The 21156-nt window shown below is 37.7% G+C and overlaps 1 protein-coding gene across 43 annotated transcripts in view; it reads right to left on the bottom strand.

The window, feature by feature from the left end:
* Window positions 1–21156, bottom strand: part of Nrxn1 (neurexin 1) — a 1065384-nt gene that overhangs the window by 9704 nt on the left and 1034524 nt on the right. For 25 of the 43 annotated variants that reach the window (XM_076942416.1, XM_076942435.1, XM_076942422.1 and 22 more), the window contains one exon: window positions 19234–19321. In XM_076942416.1, coding sequence (XP_076798531.1) covers window positions 19234–19321 — 88 coding nt within the window. The remainder of the gene's footprint in view (window positions 1–19233; window positions 19322–21156) is intronic. The other 18 variants (XM_076942418.1, XM_076942437.1, XM_076942425.1 and 15 more) reach the window with 1 other exon arrangement.

The following is a 21156-nucleotide window of genomic DNA, read 5'->3' as shown; positions in this document are numbered from 1 at the left end:
AAATATTCTATATTGTCTAAAATGTGAAATGTGGATTCTTCACCTGAATTATCTTTGTGTTTTATACTGACATTAAAAACTTGACTTCTTAACTTTATTTACAGATAAAGTTATATGCTTTATCCAAACAAAGGATATTGGTTTGCTTACTTTAAAACATTCTACCCTGGCGTGATGGTTTACACTTTAAATCTCTGCTTTTGAAGGCAGGGGCAGGTAGATCTCTGTCAGTTCATGGCCAGCCTGGTCTACATTGCAATGTCCAGGCCAGCAAGAGCTATACGGTAAAAACAAAGAAATAAAAAAATGAAACAAAATCATCCCAAACCATTCTATGTATATGGCGACATCCCAGCATGGGGGGGGGGGGGGGGGAATCAAGGCACGGAGCTCTGAATCAGCCTTTCGATTTCATTGTCATGCCTGTACCAGTTACACTTTAGAATATGACATTGCAAATTCACAATGGCTCTGCAATATCATTCTGTTCTGACTAATTATTTTAAAAGACAAAGTAAATACATTTTTCCAAAATTGTTAGGTTACCCCTGGAAATATTTGGCATCTTGGTTACTCTTTATGAGACTAGAAAAACAGCAATTACAACCTTTCTTCTCTTTTTTCTCTCCCTTCTCTTTGTTTTGTTCTAGAGACTGAATCCCAATTTCCCAAACTTGCTTCTAACTCTATAATTGCAGCCAAGGCTAACACTGCCTTGCACCTTTTACGGGCTGTAATAACATACATGTACTTCATACTTGATCCATGAAGCACTGGAGATGACCCCAGGCCACCCTACATGTTAAGCAAGCACTCAACCAACTGAGTCATATTTTAGCTCTGAAATATTGTTATTAAAAAATAAAATAGTGTGTCAGGGGTGTGGGCTCAGAGGTTAGGAGTGCATCCTACTTTTATGGAAGACCTGTGCATTCATTCTTTCTATCATACATGTCAAATGTGACAACTGTCAATCATTCCAGTCCTTATAGCCATCTTCTGGTAGCCATGTGTATTACACTCATTTGCAGGAATACCCACAATAACATATAAGTTGAAAAAATAACAAAGCTGGAAAAGGGAAGATTCTTCAATGAGGGAAAAACCTGTACTAAATTACAAGTATAAGTAAGGACACGTATTTCAAAGGAAGTTTAATACTTCATCTATATCTATCTATCTATCTATCTATCTATCTAGATATCTAGATATCTGTATCTATATATCTATATCTATATAATTCTCAAAGAATAAATAAAAAAACAAAGTGACACTTGATAGTCTGAAAGGTTCAGTGGCAGTGTATAAGCCATTATTCCATTATTCGCGAGGCCCTGGAGTTTTAGCAGTCAAATCAATAAAGTCAATAAAATAAAATATAATAAAATAAAATTAAAAACCTGACCTTTGTTATTTTGTTTTTCAAAAGAGAAATGGTATGTAATGTTGTAATCCATAAGACCTAGTCTGGGGGTTTCTATCACAGTGGACAGGGACACTTTATATTTCCAGTAATAAGTTTGCTAAGGCAGTGACATGCCATCACATGCTCACTCAAATTGCCATTTTTATGAAACTATTTTGTGCACTTGAATGAGAAGTTCCTCCACTGTAATCTTATTATATTTATGTTGTTTCCAGAATTCTCTTGCAGGAAAAGATTGTAGTTTTCAGGCTGGTTTTATTTCACCAATATACACTATTAATGTATAGTTTCATCATCAAGCATGACCCTGTTACATTCAAGATGGAGCATGTACCTCTCTATAGACTGATGACAGTGAACACTCAGCGTTTGAGCTTTAGGAAAGACAACTGTAAGAAATTGCTAGTCCTAAAGAATAATAAAGAGTAAAGCATACCAAAGATAAAAATGGAATGCGAGCTATATACTGTGGAAGTGGAAGAGCATATATAGGATCACAAAACCCCAGACTATTCTACATATATCATTTTGGTAACAAGAATTATTAGGTGGCTATTTTATCCTGCAATGATCCTTAAAATAAAAAAAAAAAAAGACTGTTGGCATAGATTGTATAGATTGGATTATTTTGTAAAGAAACTTTTAGTAGTCTTCTTGATTTTATCATAGACCTAACTTAAAGTAATTACATTTGCATTTCTATCTCTACCGCATTTAGGGAAATCAGCTCTCTAAAATAAACTCACTGGACCAGATCTCCATACTGTGTCTTAGATATGGATGTTATTATATTTTGAGACAGGCCTTGAAAATGGTTTCAGATTTATGGGGAAGATTTGACTTTTCCCACACCCAGTTTCATTAATACTGTGAAAAGAAAATTGGAACTGTAGGCTCCTGGGGTGCTTGCCAATTGAGATTAGTACAATTTTTTTCTCTCCTATGTATAACAACAACTAAAGGGGCTATTATTTTTCTCATTTTTGTCCTTTGTTATAACATAGGCTAACATAAGCTCTCTTGATGTGATACATCTAAAGAAAGCAGACTTAGACACCACATTTGCAGCACAAAAGGCACAGTAATATACACAGTATGTGGAATTTCAACCTATGCTGGCGTTTTGTGAGAAATGATAGCTGTTCTGCATTTCAAATCCCTCTTGTTTGTCTGTCCACCAGCACCCACTATGTCTTATGTCTTCTGCAGCTCACTTCTTTCATGTGAATAGGAGGAAAGGGGATGCAGGATGATTTTTGAGTGTCCTCAGTGAGTTAGAGATTCAAAAAGAATATGGGATCAAGACAACACTGTAATCTGATTGGCTATGGGATATCTGATATTTTTCTCTGCTCTTTTTCAAACTGTCAAATCCCATGTTTAAAGGAAGGCTTAGGGGCCACTATTCTGAGATCAAGAGAATTATTCTTTTCTCTTGAAAGCCAGGGTTTATATGAATGAGGATGGTAGACATAGAGCTTATTGTGTGCTTTTATGATAGTCACTACTAAGGAAGAGTGCTGCCTCAATTGGCTTCTCAGGAGAAAGACAGACCAGTGAAAGACTATACCCTTTATGGCTTTTCTTACATGTAAGAAAAATATACACAAAGACATACCTTTTTTCATCGTATGTAGGGAAGACCATAGGATCAAGGCATTTTCATGTTGCTGTATTTATAAACTATATGTCCATAGTCTCAACCATCTGCACTCTTATAGAATCTTAATATGGCAATTAAATCCATTTAATTATATAAAAACACTTGAAAGCATCATGGTGTATATGAACGTACAAAAAAATCTAGCTTCTCATGGTCCTTGGTGTTTCACTCACAGCTGCCTACTCAACTTTGCATTTATTACTGAGTCAGGAATAGCCGTTGCATTATTACTATTCCCACGTCCCCACATATTAAAGAAAGTTCTACTTATCTATTGCCCATAGGCTCCTTTTCTTTTTTTCTGTATAAATCGTATGTATTTATCTTTCATGAAGTGTACTCTAAGAATTGCACATCCCCCCGCTCTAGGTGCAATTATATATAGTAATCTATAGTTAAGTTCCAAGGACATGTTGGGATAGCAAGTAACCAAATATCTTTGATGCATCCCTTAATAAACTTTGATATATAGTAAGGCAAGTAGGTATACAACCAACGTTTTAAGTCTTATATAACAAAGATAGGAGAATTATGGTAAAAAAAAATAACTACAAGTGTCCTGCAGGAATGTGAAAGTGGTTTCTGAGTTATAAAAAAGAATAGAAGCACATTCCTTTAATTTCAGAACCTAGAAAACCTGAAGACAGATCTCTGTTGTTTGGAGCCTAGCTGGAGCTTTATAGCAAGTTTCAGACCTTTCCTAGTGATACCATGTCTCAAAGGAAGGAAAAAAAAAACAAAACAAAAGAAAAACAAGCCAGCAAACAGCAAAACAAAACAAAAAGTCAGAGAAGTTTTCTACTAAGAAGCAACATTGGGGTTAGAGATCGCTAAGAGCACAGGAACATATACTGCTCTTGTAGTTCACAACTGCCCCCTTGCTATACAGTTCCACAGGATTCTATGCCCCCTTTTGGAATCTATATGAATCTGCACTCTTGTGTTCATAATCCTGCCCCATCATCGAAACACAAAGTTACATACTTGAATATGTAATTTTGAAGTAGTAACAGCACAGGTGGAATCATCTGGAGGAAGGAAAGATTTTGCTTTGTAGAAGAGGAACTGATCAGAGTTGCTGCAGAACCTTGAATTTGGGAACGTGAACAGCTGTTTGAAAGTGAACTAAAGCATATCACGATAGATGGTGGAGTAAGCCATAAGTATAAAGCACAACATGTGTGTCATTACTAACAAGGTAAACGTGCAAGAGAAAAGAGAGGACCATGTCTGTAGAACCTATGATAAAACAGGAGGAAATACCTCTAAAATACAAAGGAACACACACTGATGGATGAAATGCAAACAAGCCTTTAGATGAATAGCCAGAACACACACAGGTAACAGGGTTGAGGAGGTCAGTGGTACTGCCAATGACTTCCAATTCTTACAGGACGGAATCCAAGAATATTTATGAAATTCAAAGTAAATGAACAGTCTCAAGAATGTATCATTCCTTGTACTGCAGAGTCTGTAGTGTGCTGAAATTTTAATGAAATGTTGCATTTCTATTAGACGTCACCCATTTCAAACTAATTTATATGTTCTTTGGTGATTGTTTTCTGCTACTCTATTTCTTAGCATTTTCTCTACTTTCCAAATCTACTGGAGATTGAACACACCTGCTGAAAAGGATGTATGTGTTCTAACAGATTATGGAAAGAGATTGTTGTAAGTTGGCCAATGTTTAGGAGTGGCGTATGGCAAATACTACCGTTAAGGACCTGTGAAAGATTTTTCATTTAAAAGTTTTAAGGGATGCAGTTAAGCAAGTAGGCAAAGCACTGGCACTAATATTGGAGATTTCCATATTCTTCTGAGAGAGTCTTACTATGAATGTGTGTGTATGTGTCTGTGTGTGAATCTGTGTGTGAGTCTGTGTGTTTGTGTATGTGTGTGAATCTGGGTGAGTGTATACTTATGTGTGAGTATGCTTGTATATATGTATGCTAGTCAGTGTGAGTATATTTGTGTGTATGTGTGCATGTGTGTATGTGTGTTAGTCTGAGTGAGTGTATTTTTGTGGGTGTGCACATGTATGTGTGCATGCACATGTGTGTGTAAGTATGTATGCATACATGGAGACTCTGGATGTTTTGAAACTCACTCAGTAGCTCAAACTGCCCTTGAAGTCATGTTCTTTTGCCCCAACTTCCTGAGTACTGAGATTACAAGCACTGGAGGCTTTTTAACATGGCATACAGACTTCAAGATGGGTCAGTAAGTAATGTGCTTGGCATGCATGAACCCATGTGCCAGGAAAGAAAGAGCTAAGTACACAACATTGTCTTTGACCTCTCTATGTATGCTGTGGTGTGCACACATCCACACATCCATTATACACACACACACACACACACACACACACACACACATGTACACACATTCAATAAGAAAGCTTTTTAGGAAAGTAAACTTTTCCTTCTATATGTCCATAACCTCCACTTCCCATACATGAAAGTAGATAGTTGGAAGAACTGGGATCAATATCCATTAACATAAACATCACACTGCTTTGTCTATACTTCCTAATACAAATACACTGCTGAATTTTAGTGTCTGAGGTCACTCAGTTATTCAAAGTCAGTCAAGTTAGCAAGTTCATTTATCCATTTGGGTTCCTCATTTACAGTGACAGCATGCGCCATGCAGAGGGTTGTGAATAAATAGTTGATAGCACACTGTGACTTATGGTTATCAAGGCAGCTGAGCAATTGTGAAAGTTTTCAGAGTTTTCACTTCTCGACAGTGCTAAGCAGGTGGTGCTGGACTAAACATCCTTAACTCTCGGGTAGAACAAACGGCACATGGTAGCGGAGCACAACAGTTTTCAAGTTCAGGTGCCTGGTGTGTTTAAATATGATTTTCATCATGATGGAGTACATTGCAAAAGTACAAAGGGGCAGGACCTAGCTATTAAGATCCAGATAATGCTAGTTATTTCTGGTATCTTCTTTACTTTTTCATAGCAAAATGAATTGTCTTCCTACAATACCCAGAAATCCCTGGACCTAGAAATCATCATGTATCTCATTCAAACACCAAAGAATTCCACCAAATCACAAGGCAGGAATGTACACAGAACCTGGTAATAGGTAGACACAGGGCTCCATGATAACCGACAGAGCACAGTTCACTGTGGATGTGAGCACATGTGCTCAGATGTGTGGATATTCTGACACTTTTCCTAGCTCCCTGACAGAAGGTGACAGTTGACATTTTGTTTTACATGATTTTTAAAAGTAAAGGCAGGATTTTGAAAAAACTCCATGGCCTAAACCTCAGATGTATTTTTACATAAATAAGCAGTAATAGCAAAAGCCTCTTATCTTCTACCCCAAAAGCATCCATGGTAGATATTTCTAATACTACATAATCATTAGTGGATGTTGGATGCAGCTCCAATCATGCTTGATTCACTGTAAAACCCAAATTTATTTTTTGATTTTACTAAGCAAACAACTTTTGCCTTTCCTAGTTATTGCTAATGAGGCTCTCTGCTGTGCTCTCTACACATATTATCGGATTTATTTCCCACATGCCACAGTTCTGCAGCTATGGGCATTAAAGGAAAGGAAATAGTTTCAAAGAGCTTAGGTAATTTAGGCTTCCTAAGCCTGAGGTTTCTGACTATTACACTTGCTTCTGTTTAATGCATCTACACACATGATTGCAGAGTAATCTGTTGTCATTTTGTACTTGAGCAGTTGTTACACATAGCAGCAGGCACCTGCCCTAAGTAATTGTGTGCTACTGCCTCTCCTAGTCACATCCCCTTCTCCTCCCAGGGTCTACCAGTCCTTTGCTGCTGGAGTTTTGCATGACCTCTGAATGGTTCATATATAATGCAGATGAAGTAAGATAATTAAGTATTAAGCATTATTTTCCAGTCTGAAACATGTGCTTAACTTGGTAAAATAGTAGTGGGCAACACATTACTCTTGGCCAGTTCTACATTTCTTCCTCAGAACATGATGGTGACACTTGAATTGTATCGCACTAAGGGTCACTATGAGATTCAGAGTAGGGAAGATAGCACATGGTCAACTGCTGTGAAGTGATCAAAGGTCTTTATAAAAGCACAATGGTCTAATTATTTTCTCTGTGTCTTTCTTACAAAAGGTGCTACTTTAGCAGCTGTCGAAACAACTAGACAGTCTGTAGTAGACAGTACTGTATGGTTCACTTAGTTATAGTAGTGATGCTTGGAGACATTCTCTGTGAGGGGGCAGTTTGGTCTGAGTACTTCCCTTCTGTGATTTGAGGCTCTGTGAAGTTAGGTGCCAAAATGGCCATCTATATTGTGGCTGTGTTGCTTCAAACTAGTAACTGTAGCACTCTGTGTGGGGCATGAGTTTATTTAACTGAGAAACAGTCTATTTTTAATGGATCAGTATTCTTTGACCATTATAATTAGAGCAAACTACTCTGTCTTTCATATATTTATTGTGATAATCTATATTTTTAGATATTAAGAAAACAATTATCTATGACTATGCTTTGGCTTACTATTTGGTGGGACCTACTCTCTGGGAAGTAAGAACTCTTTTGTATCTAGTATCTAGGGTTTCTTTTTAAAACCTTTCCCTCTCTTTTATCTCCTGACCTGGGTGAAATCCAGGGAACAGTCTGTCATGTGAGTGCATGCAGAGTCTGAGGTGTCCCACTTCCAGCCTAGTGTGTCTATAGAACATTCTGTTAAGCCCCTGGCTTTCTGAGTACTAGAGGAGAGTGTTGCTCTCCTGATTTGGAACTAGGTGTATTCACCTTGGGGGATGGGTGGCATCTCTATATATTGTAGTCACAGAGCTACTGTGTTGGCTCAATTTTCTTTTATTGGAAAATTGTCATATTCCTTTTTGGTTAAAGTATAATAGCTAGGTAAAAAATTAAATGCCATCTCCAGTGTATTATAGGGAGGCCTATAAGGACTAGGCTGGGAAAATATGTCAGATAAGGAATCCATTATAGTGGCAGGGGTTGGATCTTGGGTAGGTGGAGATGACCAGTAAAGCTTGCTGTATCTCTGAATGTATTAGGAAGAAAAAGCAGGAAAGAATAATTATTGTTTGTCTCAAAATCTCTTTAGGGCAAAACCCTAGGTTCCTTTTCTTCCCAACATAAGAATAGCTGGCAATGTATACATTTTCCCCATTGTGGCAGAACAGTATCAAGCTGAGGTGCAGACACTTCTCTTACTGAGTTGTAGTGGTTCTTAATCAAGAGCTGTTTAGTGGTAAACCGTTCAGAACTTTATGAAAACACCTTGCTAGATGCTAAAATGCCCACTGCTAATGTTTCCTTCAGGTTGGGAATGTAGCTTTATTTCTATTGTTTCTTTGATTTACTCCTTATTTGCTATTTTTTTTTTTTACTTATTTGTTATTTGCTTATGTAGTCCCCATTTGCTAATACTAATGACCGTAATTTTTGTTAATCAATATTTACATGGAGCAGACTACAATGAGCCCTTCAGAGTCTCTGTCTTTTTATTATCAGTGCAATAATGAATCACATTGAATATTATCCATGGCATTTTGCAGGTACTAAAAGTCAGCTGCACAGGAACAATGATCAGCTTTTGATTGCACATCAGGGGGATGAACTTAGATTTGAACTCAGTTAACCAGGTTTCCCAGGTTTACTTAATGAAACAAAAGCTTCTAGCATTTTCAGATATAGCCAATTCATAGTCGTCTTTCTTGTTTAAAAAATGTTTATTATTGTTTGTTAATGTGTTTGATTATTGTAGCAGTATTTTAAACATATCTCTCTCTTTTTAAACCTGGACAATTTACCATAGCAATTCTTGTTTTGTTACCACTACCAGGCTTGTATAACAGTGTGTGACTGATCTAATAATGATGACAGTGACCTCTTTAACGTGTCAGTGTGTAGAGATGAGACTTGCAAGCTGGTGCCAAAGGTAACATTTGCTGCTCTTAAGAGCATATGAGCTGATGACAAGAAGGCATATTGGCTCTTCATGGAGGCATCATACCCTGTGGAGCAAAATTCAGAATATGCTGGCTTACCCCTCGTAACATCTGAGGAAATGAAATTAAAAAGGTATCATGATACTCCACAGGAAACAAACATTGTTATCAAAATAGGAATTTGACAAATTACACAGCTTCTTTCTTCTAGGGATTTAGATTTTTAGGAGAGACAGACTCAGACTGTATTTTCTGTATATATTATATTTCTCCTTTCATGGTTGGTGACTTTGTAGCATAAAGATGCATGGCATTTTCTCCTTCCAAACCACAATAAGATACATGGAATACTTCAGGAAGACTGTATGGCAATTTTATTATTTTTTTATAAAGTGATTAAAACAAATTACTGATGTTTTTATGCTAGACATATATAGGGTGCTTAAAAACTTATTCTGTGGCCCTTAGTGAACATGAATTATTATTTTTTAGTGTAGTAAGTCACTGTATCAGCATATATATGCATATATAGTATTTTCAAGTGTAACCAAAGTTAATATTAGTGTATATGGTAACTATACAAGCAGCTATTCATATGTTGGTTGCCACTTTTTATATATTTTTTTTTGACAATGTCTCCTGTAACCCCTGTCAGCTTGAGTTTCCTCTGCAGTTGAGATTGTCATGGACTGTCTGATTCTCCTGCCTCTTTTAAAAATTAATAAAATTATCCCTAAGCTTTCTTCTCTGGATGAATCTTCTATTAATGAGACTAGAAACTAAGAGTGGCCTCTAATTTTTCAGTTCTACTCTAGGTACTGACTTAATTTTGGTGAAGGAAAACTTGGCCAATTTACTTTGGGTTGACTCAACACCAGACAGGTTTTCTCCTGTGCTCTGATTTCTAACATTTCTTTCTATAGACCACTTGTAATTTTAAATGCTTTCTCTGGTTGTTTGACATGTAAATATTTTTAAAGCCTCTCTCCAGTTTTAAGACCCCAGTCTACTTAAATGAAGGACCTGGGAACCATCACTTCATAATGTAAACACCAAAGGTGGTAATACCTTTTCCAATTTCCTCTGGGGAGGCTCAGGGAGTAGGGGAGGAAAGAAGCCCCACGCTTTAACCTAGCTAAGGTTTGAGGAAGAGAAATTTCTTTTGGCTGAAATCATTGACCCCAAACAATCACCCCACTCCCAATATTTGCCTCCTTTCTGTTAAAAACTCTGCCTTCTTGCTTTGTACCCCCATAAATTCTGAGCTCAGGCAGAATTCTAACACTTCCCCATTACAATAGCGTGAAATAAGATTTCCTTGAAGTTTAAGTTCCTTTAATATAAATTTCATTCCAACATACCAGTTTAGAAAAGTGTGAATGATAAGGGGCATGGTTCAGCTTAGAAGTAGCACAGTTGCCAAGGATAAGAAAGGGGGCTGCAGACTGAGCCTAGCCCAGGGAAATGAGAGAGATGTTGGCAGACAGCCAGGGAAAACAGGAAAGAAAGAGAGAAGGAAGGAGATTAAGAACAGTTTATGACCTTTTTTCTATTATAACCATATTTTATTTACTTTTATCCTAGATCCTGGGGATTTAAATTTACATATGGTAAAAATGAAAAAGTCAGCCAAACAAAAAATAGCCTCAGCCCAGAGTATTGAATGCTAGTAATACATTCTCAGGACAAACTGAGCTACCCATCCTGCGTGATGTTTGGCGTCTACACTGACTGTGCCTTGTGACACAGGAGACGCTCTAATGTTTGTGAAAATGGAACATTTTTATTCTATGTTTCTGGCTATAGTTCAAAATTCTCCATTTTAACAATAATGTGTTGGCTATTATTGGCTAATTAAACTCACTTTTGAATAATTACATAATAAATAACTCACATTTAAATGAAGAACAAAATTATCTTCTAATCAGGCTCAAAAATATGGTCTAATAAATGATATATTCCTTTAAATGATTGAGATTACTTATTTAATGAAAAGATGCAGCTTGTTCAATATACATATTTTTATTCCTAATGGTTAATGAGATCAGTTCAATAGAAATTCTTTGATCTTTTCTCAAAATAGCATACTGGAAAACCACTCAAAATTGCATAGTAATTGTAGCAAATTTTCCCTAATGAATAGTAATGCTTGTAAAAGACCTTTTGCCATCAAATTTAAATTTATTCTAGAGAATTATTCAAATGAATATTTTAAAAGCTATTCTGTATTTCTTACGTTCCTAAATTTTATTTTATTTTATTTTTATTAGATATTTTATTTACATTTCAGAAGTTATCCCCTTACCCCAGTCCCTCTCCACATCTAGAAACACCCTATAACACCTCCCTCCTCCTGCTTCTATGACCATGTGCCCCCACATACCCCTCCACTCCCACCTCCCCACCCTTAAATGCCCCCCAATGAAGGCGTCCAGCCTTCCTGGGACCAAGGATCTCTTTTTCCACCTATGCTGACAAGGCCATCCTCCTCTACATATACAGCTGGAGTCATGGGTCCTCCCTATATGCTCCCAAGCTGGTGGTTTAGACCCTGGGAGCTCTGCTTGGTTGGTATTGTTGATCTCCTCAAGGGGCTGAAAACCCTTTCAGCTCTTTCAGTCTTCTCTGTAACTCTTCTATTGGGAACCCCTTGATCAGTTCAGTTGTTAGCTGTGAGCATCTGCTTCTGAATACATCAGACTGTGGCAGACCACTAAGGAGACAGCTATATCAGGCTCCTGTCAGCATGCACTTCCTGAAATCCACATCAGCGTCTACCTTTGGTGACTGCACATGGGATGGATACCCAGGTGCCAAAAGCAATCTACAGATTCAATGCAATCCCCATTAAAATCCCAACTCAATTATTCACAGAGTTAGAAAGAGGAATTCTCAAATTCATTTGGAATAACAAAAAACCCAGGATAGTGAAAACTATTCTCAACAATAAAAGAACTTCTTGAGGAATCATCATCCCTGGCCTCAAACTCTACTACAGAATAATAGTGATAAAAACTGCAAGGTATTGATATAGTGACAGGCAGGATGATCAATGGAATAGAAATGAAGACCCAAAAATGAAGCCACACACCTATGGTCACTTGATCTTTGACAAAAGAGCTAAAACCATCCAATGGATAAAGGACAGCATTTGCAACAAATGGTGCTGGTTCAACTGGAGGTCAGCATGTAGAAGAATGCAAATCAATCCATTCTTATCCCCTTGTACAAAGCTCAAGTCCAAGTGGATAAAGGACCTTCACATAAAACCAGATACACTGAAACTAATAGAAGAGAGGGAGGGGAAGACTCTCGAATACCTAGGCACAGGAGAAAAGTTCCTGAGCAGAACACCAATGGCTTATACGCTAAGATAAGAATTGACAAATGGGACCTCATAAAATTGCAAAGCTTCTGTAAGGCAAAGGACACTCTCAATAGGACAAAACGGCAACCAACAGATTGGGAAAAGATCATTACCAATCCTACATCCGATAGAGGCCTAATATCCAATATATACAAAGAACTCAAGAAATTATACTCCATACAATCAAATAACCCTACTTTAAAATGGGATATAGAACTAAACTAAGAATTCTCAACTGAGGAAACTCGAATGGCCAAGAATCACTTTAAGAAATGCTCAACATCCTTAGTCATCAGGGAAATACAAATCATAACAACCCTGATATACTACCTCACATCAGTCAGAATGGCTAAGATCAAAAACTCAGGTGATAGTAGGTGCTGAAGAGGATGTGTAAAAAGAGGAACACCCCTCCATTGTTGGTGGGATTGCAAGCTGGTACAACCACTCTGGAAATCAGCCTGGCGGTTCCTCAGAAAATTGGACATAGCATTATCTAAGGACCCAGCTATACCACTCCTGGGCATATACTCAGAAGATACTCCAACATATAACAAGGACATGTGCTCCACAATATTCATAGCAGCCTTATTTACAATAGCCAGAAGCTGGAAAGAACCCAGATGTCCTTCAACAGAGGAATGGATACAAATAATGTGGTACATTTACACAATGGAGTATTACTCAGCTATTAAAAACAATGAATTTGAGAAATTCTTAGGTAAACTAGAATAGGACCAGAAAATATCATCCTGAGTGAGGTAACCCAATCACAAAAGAACACACATGGTATTCACTCACTGATATTTGGAAATAGCCAAGATTCAACTCACAGACCACATGAAGCTCAAGAAGAAGGAAGAACAAGTGTGGGTGCTTCGGTCCTACTTAGGAGTAACAAAATATTCAAGGGAGCAAATATGGAGATAAAGTGTGGAACAGAAACTGGAGAAGGGCTGTCTGGAGACCATTCCTAAATTTTATAAGCACAATGTGCATTTCAAGAAACCAAAAGCTCACTTTCTCTCAACTAGAGTAGTCAGAGAGGTTTACCTAATTAACAGTCTCTCTAAATCTTCTCAACTATGAATTTCGTTAACTGTGAAACAGAATTATATGTAAGGACTAAAAGTAAAGATGAGCATAGGCTTGGCCTTCACTACACCCAGATGACACTGTAATTACTCAAACATCTGAGTCCTGGTCTATGAAATGTAACTGATGTTCAAAGTCTGTTTACAGTTGCTAAGCTGACAGCTCATCTCCACTGCCTCAGACAAACTATAAAAGATCTCTTGAAATGCGTATGCATGCATGTATACAGACCTGCAGACCTACAGATGCACACACACACACACACACACACACACACACACACAGAGAGAGAGAGAGAGAGAGAGAGAGAGAGAGAGAGAGAGAGAGAGAGAGACAGACAGACAGACAGACAGACAGACAGACAGACAGACATCCTGACTAATTTCACGCAAGGGGCTTTTCTTTGTGTCCAGTGAAACAATGGTTTACTTGGTTGAAAAGTCTCCTAGTGCTTAATCAGCTATCCATCCTTTAAAACAAGGAGATTTGTCACACTATCCTCACTATTGAGGATTTTCTAAATACCTTGGAGGAAGAAGGAAGTTAAATGTGTTTTCATTGGATTAAATTGACCAGGAAGCTTCCACACCAAAAATAGATCCTTATTTTCACTGAAGGTCTTAAATATGATTACTGAGATCACACTTCCAGATTTCACCCATGACTATGTAGAAATTATTCTGTTCAACAGAGGACACAATCCTAGCGTGAATGGATATGATCTAAGAATTTGAGTTTCTTTACTAAGCAAACCTAAAATAAAAAGGATATCAATGGCCTGTGACCAGTGGAAGCATGAGGTTTCAGCCCAAAGAGAGAATTCTGTCAGCTGTCCTACATCACCTGCCTTTTCTTCTTTTGTATTCTCAACCATGACTGTACCAGCGTGGCGCTATCTTCCAATTCTAGCCACGCAGGACAGTGTGGCTGGAATTAAATGTAATTGAGTTCCATGTGTTCCCACTCAGGAGGTTGTCCCTGATCTAGTTTCAACATGCTCTGCTCCCATCAGGAGGCCTGAGCAGCTTCATCAGTTGCCCATCCGTTTCAGCCAGGAAAAGTAACAGCATTATGCAAAGGAGAAAAAATAGCATGGATATTACTTTTATAGAAAGGAATTGGAAGAAAGAAAAAGCTGCCATTTGTGCTTGACATTATTTCAGGCATCACAATAATTATCTTAAATACATTCACTTTTAGTGCTCAAGATGCCAAAAGGGGTTGGGGGGAGCAGGTCATATCTTAATGCCTTAGATGAAGGATTTGAAAATCAAAAGAAAAAGAAAAAAAGTACAAAATATATGGTGGATTTTAAGGTAGAAAGGCAAATAATCTTTTTTTAAAAAAATCAAGGTCTAAAACAACAGAGTTACATGTGTTTTTGCTCTGAGGAAACACTGACACACAAGTAGATGCACATTAAAACTAGGTAATACTTGAACAATGATGAAATTGATAACTAAACGCCCTCTTCATTAAGAATACCAAGTGGAGTCACATAGCACTTCACACCTACCCAACACTTAACAAAAGCTCTATTTTGCTGATGTTCAAGAAGTTACATTGCTTTTTATGTTTGTTTTTCAGCATCTTTAGGAAGAAAGCTATCTGAATATTAAAGATGATGCAATTCCAGTGGGAACTTTATTTTTAAAGTGTATGTATGTTGGTGGTCTATTTGATAAGAAATGTTCACATATATTCAGGGACAGTGAAATTCCCAGGCAGCTAATGTAGTAGCTAATTGTGGAGCTCTTGAGACAGCTCCTTTCACTAGCCCAGGGGATTATTGATGGATGTCAGACAGGAGCTTATCTCTGATATCTGCTTTAATATGTTAGTGTTTTAAAGACCTGCTTACCCAAAGTTTGGCTTGTTTATATGTGAAAGGATTTTTACCTAAGCATGTCTAATCGTAACCCAAATCTCATGATATTAGCCATTACAATTACCACAATCATTATTAATATAAGGACAACAACAGAAAAGAGATATAAGGAAATGGTACATTTATTTTAAAAGCCTATAAAGGCAGGCTCTCAGAGGAACAATATTCAGATTAACACAGGGTCAATAAACAGATGACTTTTCTTAAATAATAGCTGGAAAGAAGACAAATAATATAAACTGAAAATTTTAATTTATGCTATTATACAATATTGCTACAGGCACAATATCACATGTAATATTAAAGAAGAACAAGGAAGAAAATCAGAGAGTTGAATGAGAAAGTAAATGTTGAAAATTTTTCTATTTATAAAATGCAGTATCAAAAGATAATCCCTTGATGAAACATAACAGTCTGTAGGTCAGATAAGGTCACCAGAACAGATGCTAGGCAGTGATTCCACAAATGCGGCAGTCCATACATTAAAGTATCTACCTACTCTAATAAGACCTGAGGAGCAGAAATCTAAGGTCCAAGGGAATACACAAGAAAGGAAGTTAAATAATTCAGAATGCAAGAAAGTATAAGTAGAGGCAGGAGAGATGGCTCATTGGGTCACAAAGCATGCTGTACAAGCATGAGGAACCCATGTCAAATTTCAAGGACCCACAGTCAAAAAAGAAGCCCTGACCACTGTGTCTGGTGATTTATACCTTTAGACCCCAAACTACAAACATAGAGACAGACAAATTTTTGTGAGTTTTAGGCAAGACTGGTCTACACAAGTCAGGGTATATATATGTGTGTGTGTGTGTGTGTGTGTGTGTGTGTGTGTGTGTGTGTATTTGCATGTTTTTTTTCTGTTTCAAAAAAATAATATAAAATGACCTTGAATACCTGTAACGCCAATGTTGGGGGGACAGAGACAGGCAGACCCTGAGAACTGCTCACCTAGCCAGCAGAGACAAAATGTATTACAAGCTCTAGGTTCAGTGAGAAACCTTGTCTCATAGGAATAAGGCAGAGAATGACAGAGCTTAAAGAGGGATACCTACTATCTTCCTCTTGTCTCCATGGCCAAGCAAATACACACACACACACAAACTCTAAAATGGTCATTATTGGACAGAACCAGTAGTTAATGAGTCTTCTATTTTGGGCAGAAGACAGCATTTTAGAAAATTATATAAACGCCGGATGCTAGTGGCGCACACCTTTAATCCCAGCACTTGGGAGGCAGAGGCAGGAAGATTTCTGTGTTCAAGGCCAGCCTGGTCTACAGAGTGAGTTCCAGGACAGCCAGAACTACACAGAGAAACCCTGTCTCAAAAAACAAACAAACAAAAAGTATATAAACATATAGGAAATGTACTTTATGGAGGTATGCACCCTTACATGTTTCTGCTCCATGATGTTGCCTTCTTATGGGTGAGGATACAGATATATATTGGCAAACTACTAGTAGGCAGGTACTAAAGGTTCTTTAGTTAATCATAAATTCAGTAAAGAGAGGACAGCAAGACCATCTGGAACACAGATGTTGACAACATACTATGTGCTTCCTATTACTTTAGACTTTTAATAAAGTAGCAAAATTCAGATAAATTAAAAGAAGGATTAAGTGCTGGAGGGTCTTAACTGTGGTTAAGAAGATGTGCTGCCCTTGCAGAGAACTAATGTTCAGTTCATAGACTCCACCTAGGACAGCAGCCAACGGTCTGTATCTCAGTTGCAAGGGGATCTGATATCTCCTATATCCTTGGGCACTTGCACTTATATTAACATGTTTACAACTGGAAACAGTAAATGCACATCTTTTGAATTAAACACAGAGAAGGGAAGATTAAAGGATTATTTCCAGTATTCTATCTTATGTCTACTGTACCCAGAGGAGTACAGACACCATGGAGTAGTTGCTAAGGGGTGTTTAATAGGACCTGTAAACAATGCTGGAGCAGCTGGTGCACTTTGCTCAAGAAGAAAAAGTGTCAACTTCAAGTGTGATTAAAGTCCTCACACTGGATTTACTTGGCATTTAAGGTAAAAGTTTGGTCTAAAGATGATGATCTCTGATACTCAACAGAAGAGGGATTCAGCCAGAGGAAATTCAGCTCAGGCTGCCAGCTCGGGTGGCCAGAGATACTGACCCTGCCACCCATGAGATGCCAGCATGGGAGATGGCTCTGCCAAACTTCCACGCTGTTTCCACAAGGTTGGGCTGAGCCCAGACTATCCCGCCATCCATGCAGAACCTGGTAGAAATGAGATTCTAATGCTTAAATTATCCAAAGGCTTTATATGTTTGGTAATGCTAAATAACAAGATGCCCACACAATTAGAGGTGTCACCCAATATCCAACCTAGATATATCAATTACTTTTGACTGCTAGAGGCTTGTGCATATCTGCTTTCATGTTCCCCTCTCTCCCGACCTCTCTCCCCTAACTCCTCCTCTTCCTTCTCTTCCTCTTATTCCTCCTCTTTCTCTCCTTACTCTTCCCACCTTAGCTCCTCCCAACTTGTGGGGAAAATATGCTGCAACACACACACACATATGTATTCTATCTTACACACATACATGCACACACACACATACACACACACACACACATGAAACAAAAGAATACAAATTAATTATTTTACTGAGACAAGTTCTTCTGGGAATCTAGGTAAGATCTACGAAGGTCACATCTCTTACAGTAATTCTGTTAACACACACATGGGAATCAAAATAGCACTAATGGGCATAGATCTATGACTGTAAGTGTTTGGTGGGAATGTGCTGTGATTCATTCATCTTTAGGTTCCACTAGCTTGGGTTGTTCAATGGAAACAAAAGTGATATGTCATCTTCATCAAGTGAGTTGCAAACATGTCTCAGTGAAGAAACTAAAATTTTTTTACAGGCAAAATGTGGTATGAACTTTAGAGAAACATGGCAAGATTCAAATATCTCCTTTAAACCTGTCAAGGACATTAGCTCTTTTTGTTTTGCTATGGCCACAATACTCCAACACCCCAAATTTGGAAATATATCACTTCAGATAATTTTTTTTAGCAGATTGAATCACGGGAACGCTTTTTAGTTCAAAAGTCATGTGATTCTTCACAATTCAGTGCAAATTTTTAGCTTTCTAGTTTCACTGCAAATGACCACAGGAAAAGTCCATGGTAAACTGTATGCAAAAGTGACCCAGGGAGCTACTGGAATGTGAACAGTAAGTCCTCACTGTGCAACTTCCTTACACGTTGCCTTCTCTAAAATATCTATTCTGTTTGGTTTTTTTTATTTTTATTTTTCAAAGCAGGGTTTCTCTGTGTAGCCCTGGATGTTCTAAAACTCACTCTGTAGGCTGGGCTGGCCTTGAACTCAAAGAGATCCATCTGCCTCTGCCTCCAAAGTACTGGCCTTAAAGGTAAGTGGCATCACCACCCAGCTAAATAACTACTTTGGGTGGTTTTTGGTTTTGTTTTTGTTTTACATTATTTTAGAGTGAGAAAATGTTTATAAATGAAAGGCAAAGGTTTGCTGATCTTATTTACTTATTTATATTTTATTTGTTGTTGATTGGTTGATTTTTAATTTTTGTGACAGAGTTTTCTATAGTCTATTTGGACTTTATCTCACTATGCAGCCTAGGATGGCTTTGAAATCATTATCCTCCTGCCTCTACCTTCAAGATTATCAGCATATATTCCTCTCAAGTCCAAACAAAACTCCATTGAATAATGTACCATTTTATATTGAGGTGTCCTAAGGTAACCCTCAACACATAAGTGGACATCTCTTCCAAGGAATATAACATGCAACAAAGATTTACAGTAAAGGCAAGGAAGTAAGAAAAAAAATCGACTAACCTAACCCACCTGAGCTCGGCTCACAGGGGTCAATGTCCTCATCGTCGCTGGGACACTCTGCCGAAGCCACAAGGATATCATCCGTGGTCTGCAAGGGAATCACAGTCAGCAGGTTAATTAAAAGTGTCTTAAGTGGTATGTTTCATTTCATTTACAAGTGAAGCAGTTTGTGTTTACATTATAGGTTGAGAACCCGAATTCACTGTTTTCCTTCCTTGAGACATGAGACACTGAGCTTATATTCACAACATATTTTAGATATCTCCTGTGAATATCGCCATGATTGTGAGATCTGAATTACAACTTATTTTGCATGAAGACATAGAAGTGGTGATCTACATTTGGTAGACACCTGGCCATCCAGCTACTATGGGAGGCTGAACACAGAAGCACGCAGATGTTTAAAAAAACCTGGCAGAAACAGCAGAATTGAGATTGATTACAGCCCTGGAGAGCTACAGAATATGCACCAGTGGCTTTATGCAGTGCTTGTGCTTCGCTTCCTGAAGCAGAGCAGCTATAACATTTGTACGTTTGTGAACAGGTAACTTGGTAAAGATTCCAGATGTAGTTTGTCATCACTGGAAAACACAGATTATGTAGAAAATTAGATATGTGGTTTTGTTTTCTAGGTGCAGAAATGAAGCAGATACATTGCACATATTTTTCAGTTTTTAAAATTTTATACACAGGTATCATTTTTGCAATGTTCAGAGAGCAGAAGCTACTTTCTCATTGTCCTTTCCATCGTCAAGGTTTCATCATGATCAAAAGTGTGTGCAGAGTAGGCTGTGGAAGGTGACCATTTTCTCTGTGACGTTATAGTTGCTTCGCTGCACTGAAAGCCAAAAAGATAACTGTCACTGTAATAAAAATCAGTGTGTAAATCCTAGCATTTAGTCACATAATCAACACACTGGCAAGCATCAAAGGCTGTTCTTTACTGCTACTTATGAGCAGTAATAAACTCAGAGGAGTTATAGCATAAGATTTGTGAAGGTTTGCAGCAGGTTTGGCTAATGCTAAAGTAAAACATCAAATTCATGGTGCAAGAAGGATATGCCATTTATTTGCATAAAGTTCAGGAGACTTGGACTATTTAGAAGATGCTTGAGAGCAAACTGATACAGTCATTTAACAGGAATTGGAAAAACATGGCAAGAGCTAAAGTCAATAGAGAGCCACAATATTGCAAGAAATAAATATTTAAAACAAATTTTAAGAAAACTGGAGACAAGGAGCAAGGGCACTTTAATGACAAAGACTTACAAATCTTCAAATCCAGAACCTTTAGTTCACAAAGCAGAATCTATTCCCAATATACTTTAAAATTAATATGAGCCTTTAAGCAACTTGTGGAAATGGGTTCATTTTGGGTTTTGCTCTTAGTTCTTCTTAAAGTGTTTCTAGATTCATGTATTCTCCTGGCGTCATTTTCTAGAAGAAAGGTCAAAATGCCAGATTTTCCAGAATCATAGCTGTTCAGAGAGAAAAGCCATCAGCCTGTGATGTGCACAGCAATTCATTCTCATTAATATGAGAGATGCTCACCAAAGACCCATCTGGCTTTTGGCATAAGTTTATTCTGCAGCATATCATCCACATGGGTCATATGGTGGCATGAGATTAAATTAGGGGGACTTCAGACCAATTAATCCATTATATCCCAGAGCAGATAGAGGGCTTTTTTCCTATGTCTAACGTCTAAGAGGAAGCTTTTATCCTCACCCAAAGGGTTGTGAAATGGTCTAAAATATTAATCATCAAAGGTGCTAAAACTAAGGAGCTCTGCTATTGAAATGTAATCAGACTACATTTTTCTTACCTGAAAAAATAATGAGCAGAACAGATATTATTTGTAAGGAGTAAATCAGGAATGAAAAGTACTAGGAATATAATCACTTTGCAATTGTTTATGAGAAT

This window comes from Arvicanthis niloticus, chromosome 11, assembly GCF_011762505.2.
Source record: "Arvicanthis niloticus isolate mArvNil1 chromosome 11, mArvNil1.pat.X, whole genome shotgun sequence".
Taxonomy (NCBI): Eukaryota; Metazoa; Chordata; class Mammalia; order Rodentia; family Muridae; genus Arvicanthis; species Arvicanthis niloticus.
The sequence above is the reverse complement of the archived record's forward strand: the minus strand, read 5'-3'. Positions and strand labels throughout refer to the sequence as shown.